Here is a 14,490-nt window from a genome sequence, read left to right as displayed (position 1 = left end):
GTATGCGGTATGTCCCTGCTCGATCGGGGGCAGACTGTGGAGCGTCAGGGACCCGAACCAATGTCCCTAACTCCATCACCAGGCATCGGTCCTGGAAATGCCCGGGCTACCCGCAGCTCCAGCAAACCGGCTCAGTCTTCATGCCTGCGCAGAACGGGAGACAGGAGAGAGGGAGAGAGAGAGAGAGAGAAGGGTCTCGGGGCTCAACAGCTCCCGAATATGCCGACATGTGGTCCTCTTTCAGCTTGATGGCCTTTTGGAGCAATGAGGGGTGATGGCACTGGACCCACTCCACCTTCCCTCTCGGAATCTGAGCATTAAACTGCTACAGTACCACCAGGTTGGTCACAGCTCTGAGGTCGCGTTGCTCAGCCAGCATCCACTTCCGACAGGTGGTTAGCAAGCAGATACGTTGGCACTGTTGCTCGGGTGTCTGGCCGACCTGTTGCAGGATGGCTTTCTTCAGGTGGCATATACAAGGAGGTTCTTGTTTGGTAACTGCTGTGCCACGAGTTGGGCTTCCCCAGACAACAGTGGTATTAAATGGAGCACCCACTGGTTGCTCAGCCATCTGCAGGCCCCCACCATCCACTCAAAAATCTCCAAGAAGGCCTCCAGATCGTCTTGGGGGCCCATCTTGATGAGTGGAACATGGGGCGGGGTGGTCGGTCGGGGTCGCAGCGGCAGCCCCCTCCTGGGGCAGCAAGCTCCGGAGCACCTGCCGATCCTCCACTTGGGCCTGGAGGAGCGCAATGAACCGCTGCTCTGCACGTAACTCGAGGAAGGCCTGATGCTGTGACTGTTGGATGCTGGTGAGAGTCTTGAATATGTCCTCCAGAGGTGAGATGTCCATAGCGCCGTTCTTCCTCCTAATCCCGGGTTTCAGCACCAGTGTGACAAGTTCACAAAAAGGTGAAAGAAGGAAGTGGGAGATGGTCAAAAAGTATTTTTATTTTATAACCTAAAACCACACTTTTCAGCAGCAACAGTTCAATTCAGTCTCTGGGTGTTTATAGGTAGCTCTTTCTCCCTCACTGACATCTGGCTCGCCCTTAAATCCTTCTCCAACTCTCACTGCAATGACAAACAGCTGTTAGAGACAATCATTGACAGGTGATGATCCTTACCGTTCTCATCTCCCAATCTCCCTCTCCATTCACAAGCTGGCGCTTGACGATGCCCCCACCACCGCAACGTACTTTTAGAGTCTAGCTAAAACAGAACAAACGAGGTGCGATTGCCAGATCCTTTAAATAAGACAAAATAAGTCAATACATTTTCTTAAAGGACATCAAACCTGAAGTGACTCATCCAGACGTGTTGTTGATACTGAGCATGTCTAGGCACGAGAGGCAATGAAATTGATAATCACTTTTAGAGCTTTACTTCTCAAACTTACAATTATTTGATTACAGAGATAATATCCCTGATAGCACATGAACATCACCCAAACATATTTTTTAGGTTGTTTGCTCATCTCGGATATCAATAAGACATTTAGCAGATATCTTTGAGACATTTATTATGATTTAGAATGTTTGTAAATCTTACCTTTTTAAGATGTTTAGCAGATGTTAATTAGATTATGATGCTTTCCAGATGAAAAGATCTAAAACAGACATCTCGAAGATGTATGTGTGCTATCTGGGATGTGTGCTACAGTTGTTAGTACTGCACGTATCCATCCAGCCATCTTGCTTTACTGAAGCGGTTCATTCGTACGTTTGTCTCTGCTTTTTTTTTTTTTTTAGATCTATACACTTTAATTTCCGATAGTTCAGGCATACAGGGAACATCCAGCCACCGAACAACATGGTCCACATTTTTATAATCTTGCTAACATGATTTAGACAATCATGCTACTGTTAGTAATGTTAATCGTGTTAAAATCACTATGAATGATGTGCCTCCCGCTGTTGTTTTGAATGAGGGTGCGTTCCATAAAGAAATAGTCATCTCAATGTCTTATTCCCTTCAAAAACTTAATCATCCACTGTGAGAGCTTTGAAAGGTTAAAAGTTGAGGCTCAAACTCACTTTTTAAGATTTTTTTTTATTGGAAATTCAGTTTGAAGCGATCTTACAGCATGACTATCATTATTGTTCTCCTTTCAATGTGCCCTTTGGAGGGTGATTTATCTGGTTTGGAATGCAGTCTGAGTTCACGTCAAGCAGGGAATGTTCAAAAAAATGAACAAAAAGACATCACTTCTGTCTTGAATGCACAGCCCTAAGTACATTGATACAATACACCAATAAGGGCTAATTTTAAAGTTTTCAGTATGGTATATAGTGCAAGATAAAGATAGTGGTTAGTAACACTACTCACTATCTATTCAAAGATACTTCAATCACAGTAAATACCCCGCAATGCCACTGAGTAATCTGAATAATGAAATTATGGAAACTATGAAACCATAATAGTTAAACAAAATGTACCCTGGAAAAGCATTTTCACCTATGTTAATGAATGTTACATCAAAGTGTTTTTTAAGAACGACAGATTAAACAGACTGAAACTACAGGTTTAGTTTGAACGGCAGTCATAATCAACTGAAGTTAATGAACTTTTCATGTCAAAGGCAATGACAAATCCAGAGACTACATGCAAAAATGCCTTTAATTAGGATCGTAAAGCTTTTCATGAGTGTTTTAATGATAAAAAAGAATGCAAGTACTGGAATTACATGAAAGTACATACTGGAAAATGTTTGCTGTAAGTGTGTGGTTTCCCTCTAGTGGATGATTCTGTCTTAATACATCACTCTTCTGATGAGAAATAATCAAAGGATGGTACAAAACCACTGTAAACAAAACATAGACATCAACAATAGAATGTGAAATATTTTTGTGCATTTTCCATTTGTAATCTTTACAATGTATTATTCAAATTATCCAGAAAGTTCATTATATATGCTATAAAACAACATGAACACACACATCATACACAGATGACAGAATGGTTTTATGATGGAACTCTTTCTTGTGTAATTTGGAATGCTGTATTGTTTTACCACACAAGATATCAAACACTCAATCGATCAGAATGTTATCAAGCACTTAGAGCTTATCTTGTTTTGTCTCATCTGGAACATTCTATCTTTAGCTACTTCCTGTGTAAATACTTTGACTCAAGATAATGACTTTTGGCAGTGTATTATTTCTGTCCCATTAACTCATTTACAAATAAGGCACAATACGGCTAATGGAAAACTGCTCAAAAGAGCAAACATATATCATTGAGTTACACAAATTGAGGGGAAAAAAATCTGCTTTATCCTGTTACTTTGGTCCACTTTTCAAATCATTTCAAGTTCACGTAAAAAGCATTTCCCCGACAACGGTCAACATTTACATTCTTTCCTCTGTGGAACACAATTAGACTCACCATTCATTTTCATTGCATAATTTTTCCATCCAATGAAAGTGAATGGTCACTAACCTTCTGCTAAACATCTCCTTTTGTGATAACGGAGAAAATTCAACAACAAGAGGGTGAGTAAATGATGACAGAATTGTCATTTTTGGGTAAATGAACCCTTTAACGCGTATCCTAAATTCCTTTATAACTCAACAATATTTTGAGTTCCAGTTGACTGAATGTTATTGCTAATAATGATCCAGTGAGTTTTCTCAGATATTGATGGATGACCTCAGTCGTGAGCATTAGATGACCTCAGACTCGTGGCGAGCCAGAGCGACGGGGAGGGTCTTCCCACACGGGCCCTGGAAGTGAAACCTTTAACACACAAGATCAACCAAAGATCATGAACATCACATCCATACATGAGGAACAGCATCATATTATATTATTACTGTATGTCCGAACAGAATGAATTATTTTGATTCACTGATTAAATGTGATTATACGACTGTCAGTCAGTGTCGCAGCACTGGAACTTTACTGTTTGTCGCAATCCATTTCTTTGCGTCGGCAACATGCAACACGTGATCCACTGGCTTCTATGTTGTTAGTGGAGCAAAAATAAACAAACAAACTGTCCAGATTGGCTATAAATTGATGTTTAATATCCATTTATTTATTTATTTGGAAGGTAACAATGTAATAAGCGGGATTTGAATAGTCTGCTTTATGTTTGGGTTTATTTAGCTGTGATGATGACATCATTATATATGCTATAAAACAACATGAACACACACATCATACACAGATGACAGAATGGTTTTATGATGGAACTCTTTCTTGTGTAATTTGGAATGCTGTATTGTTTTACCACACAAGATATCAAACACTCAATCGATCAGAATGTTATCAAGCACTTAGACTGAATAAATGCTCCCATAACATCAGAGCTTATCTTGTTTTGTTTTTACACATCATCCTTGGATCATCCTTTACGCAATGATCTTTTATTAAATCCTGGTATTTTTTGTCATATTCTGTAGAATGTAAATGCTCACATGAAGCGTGTTGTATTAGGTGTTGTCTGAGTGTTGAATTCAGCCACTGGAATGCCACGGGATGCCACCTGTGGGCCAAACATGGCTGCTGGGTACACAACAGAGGAAGTGCCAACCTGCAGTTGGACATCAGACCAAACATGAATGAAATGCAAATAGTAAATAATTTGTATGGAATTCAGAACAAAACAAAACCAAAAAGATTGTAGCGTCCTTTATCACATTATCCAATGTTTAGTTTGGTTAACAAAGCAGCAAACAAAGTTAACAGAAGTAAAACTACATTAAGTGACTACTTCTTTATAGATTTTTTAACTTGTAGCAAATCATTTGTTGAGTTAAAAAAAAAAATCCTATATCGCTCTGTCATCATGTTTAGTTTGTTTAGAAGAGCAGTAACACTACATTCAATCACTACTTTTATCTGCTTTAGGTGATAGTAAATCATTCATGTTGAGTTCAAACAAAACAAAAACAGGACAAAACTAAACCAAAAACAAAAAAACTAAACAAAATACTAAAACGAAAAGAAAAAAAATGGTTGTAGCGTCCTATATCGCTCTGTCATCATGTTTAGTTTGTTTAACAGAGCAGTAACACTACATTCAATCACTACTTTTATCTGCTTTAGCTGATAGTAAATCATTCATGTTGAGTTCAAACAAACAAAACAAAAACAGGAAAAACTAAACAAAAAACTAAAATGAAAAAAAGGTTATAGCGTCCTATATCGCTCTGTCATCATGTTTAGTTTGTTTAGCAGTCGTTTAGAATAAAACTATACCAAGTGACTGATTTGTTTAATCTACCGGTAGAAAGCAGCATTATTTGTTTTCATTGAGTAGTGTGTGAAACTGACCACCAGACAGAGATCACATGTGTCCAGCTCTTTTTCCACTTTAGTGAGAATGTGAGAGTCTAGAGTCTCTCCAAACCAGATGACATGTGGTCTGAGCAGACCGTCACAGCCCTTCTCATCACACCTGCAGGAAGAACAGCCAAGTTTAGCAGATATCAACAGTGATTATACACAATTCTACATTAACCAGAGTATTGGCAAAACCCGTCAAGGTCATAAACCATAAATGAATAAATTAATCTAGAGATCCAAAAACATCTAGCTGTATTTGTACAGTACTAGTGGTCAGTACCTGGGCAGGTGTGTGACTGATATAGGAGCATCACTGACATCAGGATCAGGTGATCTGTGAGAGATTGAACAATGATCATCAACTTTATATACATGAAACATACATACAACACTGACAACTTACTATAACTGACAGCATGGATTTTATTAACAGACTGACCAAGTTCATTTACAGACTTCTTTCATAAGCAATGTAAAGATTGGGCGATTTGAGAGCTACATCAGAGGTGAAGAATAATTACGTTTGGGTCTTATGACTTAAGAAGAATATAGTACAAATTTATTATCTTTTTTCTGCTGCCTTTTATGGTGGACATTCTCAGACGTTCTGCCTAACTCTCACCGTGTATTTCACGGAATAAAGAAAGTCCGGTTTGGAACAACATGACTGTGAGTAGAATAAAGGAGGACAGAATTTTCATTTTCAGGTGAACTACCCCAATTAAAGTGAGCGTGACGTACCCTTTACCCTCCAGTGCTGGACAGATGGGGCTCTTGTGATTACTCTCCACATCTCCACAGCTCACACATCTGGTTTTAAAGAGATTTCCTACAGACAGCAAAAGATTTCAGGATGAGACCAAAAAAAAACATATAATGCATCTATCAGAAGACCCTTCTGGCCAACAAATATACACATCCAAATAATACAAAAACGTTTAAGATTCATATTGATTGGGTTAACTCTAATGGGGTTATCTCTTGTTTCCGGGGAGCACTCCACCACAACCACTCTATCTGCTGGCGCAAATCTTAATGACTCAACCAGAACCAGTTCGCTACACAGCACCAGCCAATGGGTGGAGAGTGCAGCTTACAGTACATACACTCACCTAAAGGATTATTAGGAACACCATACTAATACGGTGTTTGACCCCCTTTCGCCTTCAGAACTGCCTTAATTCTACGTGGCATTGATTCAACAAGGTGCTGAAAGCATTCTTTAGAAATGTTGGCCCATATTGATAGGACAGCATCTTGCAGTTGATGGAGATTTGTGGGATGCACATCCAGGGCACGAAGCTCCCGTTCCACCACATCCCAAACATGCTCTATTGGGTTGAGATCTGGTGACTGTGGGGGTCATTTTAGTACAGTGAACTCATTGTCATGTTCAAGAAACCAATTTGAAATGATTCGAGCTTTGTGACATGGTGCATTATCCTGCTGGAAGTAGCCATCAGAGGATGGGTACATGGTGGCCATAAAGGGATGGACATGGTCAGAAACAATGCTCAGGTAGGCCGTGGCATTTAAGCGATGCCCAATTGGCACTAAGGGGCCTAAAGTGTGCCAAGAAAACATCCCCCACACCATTACACCACCACCACCAGCCTGCACAGTGGTAACAAGGCATGATGGATCCATGTTCTCATTCTGTTTACGCCAAATTCTGACTCTACCATCTGAATGTCTCAACAGAAATCGAGACTCATCAGACCAGGCAACATTTTTACAGTCTTCAACTGTCCAATTTTGGTGAGCTCTTGCAAACTGTAGCCTCTTTTTCCTATTTGTAGTGGAGATGAGTGGTACCCGGTGGGGTCTTCTGCTGTTGTAGCCCATCCGCCTCAAGGTTGTGCGTGTTGTGGCTTCACAAATACTTTGCTGCATACCTCGGTTGTAACGAGTGGTTATTTCAGGCAAAGTTGCTCTTCTATCAGCTTGAATCAGTAGGCCCATTCTCCTCTGACCTCTAGCATCAACAAGGCATTTTCGGCCCAAAGGACTGCCGCATACTGGATGTTTTTCCCTTTTCACACCATTCTTTGTAAACCCTAGAAATGGTTGTGCGTGAAAATCCCAGTAACTGAGCAGATTGTGAAATACTCAGACCGGCCCGTCTGGCACCAACAACCATGCCACGCTCAAAATTGCTTAAATCACCTTTCTTTCCCATTCTGACATTCAGTTTGGAGTTCAGGAGATTGTCTTGACCAGGACCACACCCCTAAATGCATTGAAGCAACTGCCATGTGATTGGTTGATTAGATAATTGCATTAATGAGAAATTGATCCTTTAGGTGAGTGTATAATTAAAGGGTCATACACAAAATTAAGTAAAGCAAGTGGAAGCACCTTTCTGACCCTGTTACACAATGAAAAATGAAAATGAAATGGCCAAAGAAATAATTACAATAAATGAACATAAGAGATATTGCAATACACATTATTATAAGACACTTCTCAGTCCTCCTGCTCTCACAGGTGTTGGCTGGTTTTCCTGAAGCACTAAGAAGAACGTTAGTTGCACTTAAGTAGTACTTCATCACTAAGGTGCGTTTCCCAAAAGCATTGTTATCTGTGAGCTCTTAAGTCCATTAAGTGCAACTTAAATGTATCTTTCTCACATCTTTTACAGTTTATCAGAGCCAAAGGGACATTACATAAATTCTATTAATATATTTTGATCATTGGAAAGCCAAAATACTCTGTTTTATTCTTTTATTCATCTCTATAAGCTGAGCAAACATCTGAAACCCTGTCTAACCAAAGCCCGAATTATTTATTTCATTGAATTCTGTAATAGTTAGGTAATACATTTTGGCGCCTTGACAAGGTTACAAACAACGTCCATGTTTGTCAGTATTTCCACCGTATTTTCATGTTGAGAAGACAAACACCTGGACATACTGGCCAAAGTGATCAGCACCAGTGGATCGGACAGCTCCCGTGACAAAGCACATAACAAGCGATATATGTGCTGGTTTGGGAAGCAGACGTCACTCCATCGTAAAATAAAGAATGCCATCAGTTAAGATGATCGTAAAGGCTTCAGTTGCAACGATGTTATCAGGAAACCCAGCATTGGCTATTTCCCCAAAGATTGAATCTTTAAAATCTGACAACTCTCCTTTGGCTGATGTTCTGGGCTTCGTGGAGCTGCGGTAATGTCACAGAATATTTCTTTTGATTAGTAGTCTATGTAAAATAAGAGGTCTGGTGAAAAACACTGATGTTCTATTTAACAGCTGTCCTATAGAGTTGGGGAATGTTACATTCAAATGGAGGCAGAAGAGTAGACAATCACAGAAGAGAAGCTTCTTCATACGACGTCCCATTGTCCTTGCATCCTGTGATGAACTGAGATCGTATTGAGCGTTCTCAAAGACGACACTATTCCTGCAAATTGTTCCCAGAGTATAACAGGGTAGAAATAGTGAGAACTTGTCATCATGCACTGCTGCGAACATGATTGACTCTGTAAGAAGTGCCGCAACCCATTTCAGTTCACAATAATCATATCAAACTTTTAATTAGATTTTTCGAACTATATTTGTAACAGGATTATGATGATTATCTTGCATGTGAGCTATTTTGTGTGCGACAAAATGCAGTTTCTTTTTATTTGCAAACTGTTCTTGCGGTTTTAATTGGGTGGACAGCTGTCAATCTGGGTGGACTAGTGCTACTCTGACCCTTATGTGGCCTCGCGCCTGGTACAAACACAGCTTGATGGAGTGCAAATCCGAACGCAGGGATCTCAAGACGTGTTTTTCTAAGTAAAAACACTATGTTTATGATGCAATCGAGATGCTCCAAAAGCATCTGCCTGACGCAGGTGTACGTTGACGTGTCTTTAGACAAGCCCTTATAATATATCTTGGACTGATTGACGAATATCATCGCAAAATGTATGGCTGTGAACTGTAGGCCAATGATAGGCTCATGTTCAATAAAATGGAAATAAACAATATATTGCATTCTAAAGACACCTTTGAATTGTCTTTTTAATGCTTAACTTCTGTGCCATATTATTATAATAATAATATAATACAATGTAATGTAATGTAATATATAATAGGCTTAATTTTCTTCATGCAAAATATTGTTATTGTATATTTTTCTTTATAAATAACTGTCATTTGTCATAATTAACAATAATATATTTTCATTTAATATAAAATAATATCATATTTTGTCATGAAAATTATGCCACAATGCAACAAATCTTCTCTTCCTTCAAAATGGGTTCCATTTATTTATTTTTGGAAAATATATTAATTCCATATTTATTAATTTCAAGTAGTGTCATATGGCATAATGAATAACAGCTGATGTGAGAATGAGGATCAGGCAGAACCCTGCAGAACCCTGCTCTTCCACACATTATATTGAGACATGCTTTAGTACGGTAATTGTGTTCTGACCGTGGAGATCCAGCACATGTTTGGATCCGGCTCGGTGGTGCAGCTCATCGATGTTCTGTGTGATCACCACCACGGATCGGCCTTGTTTGCTGAGACGGGCCTCACACTCAGCAATGGCGTGGTGGGCAGCACTGGGCTGTGCGTTCAGAGCCAGCTCTCTGCGGTAGTGGAAGAACTCCCACACTCTGCTCGGGTTACGAGAAAAAGATTCAGGCGTCGCCAAGTCCTGAAGACAGAGACAGACAAAAATCCTGTTTTCTACAATGGAAGTTCCTGATATTCTTTTTTTGAACCTGTAATTTGTTTCTTTGCTCTTTATTTAATTACTGAAAAATTACTTGAACAAACCAATATATATATATATATATATATATATATATATATATATATATATATATATATATATTTTTTTTTTTACTTTCTAAATAAAGATGTGCTCAGTAGCATATTAGTTTTTGCTGTTGTTTTGAAACTGGCATTGGTATCCGCAACAAAAATGTTGGTAACATGACAATCCTGGTGTGTGTGTCCCTCGGCCTGGAAAAAATTGTGGGACAAAGTGGGGATGACCCTGCTGGGGCTGCGGTGCCTCAAATATTGGAGGAAGATGTCGCTCCCTGTGGGTGGCTGGCTGAGGTGCCATCTTTGGAGGAAGTACTGAAGGCGATCCGGAGCCTGAGACCAGGAAAGGCACCGGACAGAGATGATCTCCCAAGCGAAATGCTGAGGGAGGGTGGCGTTTGTGCACAGACTACCCTACATGACATCACAACAACAGTCTGGACCACTGGGCGGGTTCCGCAGGATTGGAAGAATGCCCTGGTGGTCCGTCTCTTTAAAAAGGGGGACCGAACGGATTGTAACAGCTATAGGGGCATCTCGCTCCTCCGTGTGCCGGGAAAGGTCCTGGCAAGGATTATTCAACATCACCTTGCCAGGCACGCTGAGGAGAGGCTTGCGGAGCCCCAGTGTGGTTTCAGGAAAGGGCGGTCTTGCACAGATGCCATATTCTCTGTCCGTCTGCTACAGCAGAGGTGTAGGGAATTCCAGCAAGAGCTACATCTCTGCTTTATTGACCTGGTCAAGGCCTATGATACCATCCTACTGATGCCTGGGCTCTGGGTTGTTCTTCGTGCTTTCGGCGTCCCAGACCCGCTGCTCGTGATCATTAAGGACCTTCATGAGGTAAAACTACGTGGCCGGGAGTCTGAGCCATTCCCTGTTCACCTTGAAGTGCGACAGGGATGTCCTCTGGCTCCCACATTATTTAATATCTATTTTGACCACGTGGTTCGTGAAGCCTTTGATGGGTGTACCCGGAGGAATTTCCATCTGGTACAGATATAATGGGAGGTTGATCGATGCCCGGGTGTGGTCAAGGGATGGCTCCCTATTGTTCAACCACATTATGTATGCTGATGATCTGGTGATTGCTGCTCACTCAGAGGAGGAGTTGGTGGCGCTGCTGATGAACCTGGAGCTTGCCACTAAGAGATGGGACAACCAAAACTAAGCACCTGCCTGGGTATTATGTACCATCAGACACTCCACCCCCACAGCTCCCAATTGGTGATGGGGCAGTTGTGGAGAGAGTGGAGTGTTTTCCATACCTGGGCAGTGTGCTTATGACCAGCTCCGGTTTGACAGCAGAGGTCTCACTCCAAATCAGTCGAGAGGCATTATCTTTTCATCGGTTGAGTAACGCTGTATGGAAGCTACGCGGTTTGTAACTCCGCAAGAAGCTTCAGGTATTCTCGGCCACGGTCATTCCCTCCCGTCTCTATGCTTGCGAAACGTGGACCCCCTAATGGAACATCTTCGCCGGTTAGAAACATTTAGGCTGGCCTGCCTAAGATCCATCCTGGGTTTAACCAGGCTGGATTGTGTGAGGAGCTCACAAATCTTTGAAAGATGTGGACAAAGTCCCATCGGTGAGCTCCTCCAGCAGGCAAGGTTGCATTGGCTGGGTCATGTAGCCCACATGCCCAGCCACCGCATGCCTAAAGAGCTTTAGTTCGGCCGGATAGAGGGGGCTAAGCGGGTGCGGCACGAGCTGGAGAAGAGATGGGGTGATGTGGTACAGGAGGATGTGGAGCTGAGTGGACTTGCCGATGACTGGTACCAGCGGTGTCAAGATCAGCCTCTTTGGAGGAGGCTTGTGAACAACGCTACTGGCCAGTTGGAGGCAGTCACCCTCCAACAACAACGGAGGGCAGAGGAGCAACGCTCACAACAACGAGCAGAGTGCCGGATGGTAAAAGCACAGCAAGTTGGACAGTAGGTGAACAGGTGGTGCATCAGCCAGTCATCTCAGTCAGTCGACCCGTGTCACCTGTTGGATCTGTCCCGTGACCTCCTGCCAGCGGGCGTTCGACACTTCACAGAGCCTTAACATGCACATAGCCTGGCACAAGCGTTGTGGCGAATGGCAGTTGTTGTTGTTGTTGTGTGTGTGTGTGTGTAAGTAACCTGTGTCTTCCATGCTCTCCAGTGTCCTCCAGCTCCTCTGTAGGTCGGGATGCCACTCTCTGCACTCACTCCAGCTCCTGTGATGATGGCAATGTGTTTGGACTTTGAGAAGATCTCACGAAATGTTGCCATATCTACAAACATAAAAGCACATTGATCTGTTCAGTCATAATCATAATCGAAGTCATAATCTGATGGGTCAGTGGTTGTTTGTCCATGTACAATGAAGTCTTTGAGGTTTGGTCAGTCACACACCTGAGTTTGTACGACAGGTGACAGGTGTGTGTACACGTGTCCATCTTCCCCATTGAAAGTGTGGTGCTGCCGTCCTCAAGATGAACTGAGAAATCAACATTTATCGATCGTTGCCCTGTTAAAGATGAAAAAGTTTTTTAAATGTTATTCTTTTCAAATGTTGGCTAAGTCATAATTGAACATTCTGTCATCATTTACTAACCATCGTGTTATTCCAAACCTGTGTGACTTTATTTCTCCTGTGGATCACTTAAAGGAGAGTTTTGTTTCAGGGACCATCCATTTTAATCATATGGAAAAGAGCAGCATCAACATTCTTCAGAATTTCTCAAATAGGTATGGAAAGACATGAGGATGAGTAAATGAAGATATAATTTTCATTTTGGGGTGAACTATTCCTTTAAGTTGTGGGAATTTGTTTTATTGTAATTGTTTCCAACATTAAACACAATACAATACAATACAATACAATACAATACAATACAATACAATACAATACAATACAATACACACAGTATGCACATCGGTTTAAACATTGTAAACAAAAAAAGGACTACATTGAATGTGTGGGTGAAACTAGAGATTTTGTTCAGTTGCTTATATGATACTGCTTATTGCAGTAATGCGAAAGTAATATAGTACAATATAAAGTTCATCTACAGACTAACTAAGATCTAGCCAAAACCACCTGTAAATGTCTCCATCATTAGATAACATTAAACTATATGCACTAAAATGATCACGTCAGACCATGTGCATGCATGATCAATTAACAAGACATTATGATCAAACACAGCATTTACATACTTTATCAAATTAGAAACACTCGTGTGTCAACAAGCTGGATTTAGCTCACTAGGTATTGTAGCTATTAATGAGACAACTACAAGTTCGACACAATCTTACCTTAATAAATGTTACAAAGGAAAGTTGTACAAGTGTACTTTCTAGACGTCTCACTGCCGTCAAGTTTGTAAACATGTCGCAAATCACGTCTGTTTCTATGGTGATATAGTGGCGCGTGAAGTGCGTGGGTGGTGGACTGCGCCCTCTAGTTTCGGATCATGAGACTGCAGCTATTTCCGCTTCTTTATGATTCAACCTCAAAAGATCTCCGTGCATTTATTCTGTTTTTGCAAACTGGGTTTCGTTTGTGTTAGGACTTGTAATATACCATGGAAAACATGTTAAAATTTTAACTGGTTAAATTATACAAACAGAAAAATAAATAAATAACAGGAAAATAATTGCCTCTTCACTTCACCATTAATATAACTTTACTAACAATTGTACAGTTTTATTGTATAGTATAGTAGTTTCTTGTGCCAATTTTGTGAAAAATCACTCAGCATCTTTGGGGTTTTGATTTCAGAAGAATAGAATTTATTATCACACAATAAAGCTGAGTTGCCTACGGTGAAACCACAGTAACAACAACTGAACCATCTCTGGTTTGGTTTTACTTATACATCTCCTCAAACAAGGTGGGGTTCCATGCATTATCTATCATGCTCTTCATTGACTCTGGTCTTGACCATATTATGAAGTAACAGAACGTCCTTGGGAAGAGATCAATTCTCCCCCCTAAGTAATGCTATTTATGTTTCTGCACACACAGTCAAATAGTAAAACATATGTTGAGCACACATTCATCACGTCTACAGGCCCTTACACACAGTAAACTGCATGTTTGCCCCTCAGACATAACTGTGGTATAAATCAACAATGTTTTCATTGATTACTCCTGATTAACTTGATAAAAATATACTACAATAGCTACAGTTTTGCTCTAATAAAGCTGTTTAGCTTGTAGTCCAAAAACCCCATAGGATTTTCCTATGGGGTTTTTAAATTTATGAGAAAAATAAGGTATGTAGTAAACATTACTTAACGATACATTAACGTTTTGTTCTACAACATAAATTACACACAGCCATTCCTCAAGCGTGAATTTTGAAGCTGTATTTAATTACATACTTTTTTGAACACCAGGTGACTTCAAAATTCACATTTGAGGAATGTATATGTAATTTATGTTGTAGAA

At 40.6% G+C, this 14,490-nt stretch overlaps 1 protein-coding gene across 2 annotated transcripts; it reads right to left on the bottom strand.

Moving 5' to 3' along the window:
* Positions 1-2,470: 2,470 nt before the first annotated feature.
* Positions 2,471-13,447, bottom strand: LOC127649654 (NAD-dependent protein deacylase sirtuin-5, mitochondrial-like). 2 transcript variants are annotated; one of them, XM_052134899.1, is made up of 9 exons: positions 12,667-12,687; positions 12,447-12,561; positions 12,192-12,325; positions 9,723-9,948; positions 6,034-6,121; positions 5,573-5,626; positions 5,281-5,404; positions 4,422-4,537; positions 2,471-3,738 (listed from the first exon to the last, which is right to left on the bottom strand). In XM_052134899.1, the coding sequence occupies exons 2-9, from the start codon at positions 12,544-12,546 to the stop codon at positions 3,666-3,668; spliced, it is 915 nt and encodes a 304-aa protein (XP_051990859.1). In that variant the 5' UTR covers positions 12,547-12,561; positions 12,667-12,687; the 3' UTR covers positions 2,471-3,665. The 2 variants fall into 2 exon arrangements, with proteins under 2 accessions (XP_051990859.1, XP_051990857.1); XM_052134897.1 differs by lacking the exon at positions 12,667-12,687 and adding an exon at positions 13,353-13,447 and having other exon boundaries at positions 2,472-3,738.
* Positions 13,448-14,490: the final 1,043 nt, after the last annotated feature.

This window comes from Xyrauchen texanus, chromosome 9 (genome assembly GCF_025860055.1).
Source record: "Xyrauchen texanus isolate HMW12.3.18 chromosome 9, RBS_HiC_50CHRs, whole genome shotgun sequence".
Taxonomy (NCBI): Eukaryota; Metazoa; Chordata; class Actinopteri; order Cypriniformes; family Catostomidae; genus Xyrauchen; species Xyrauchen texanus.
This window is presented reverse-complemented; position numbering and strand designations above follow the sequence as displayed.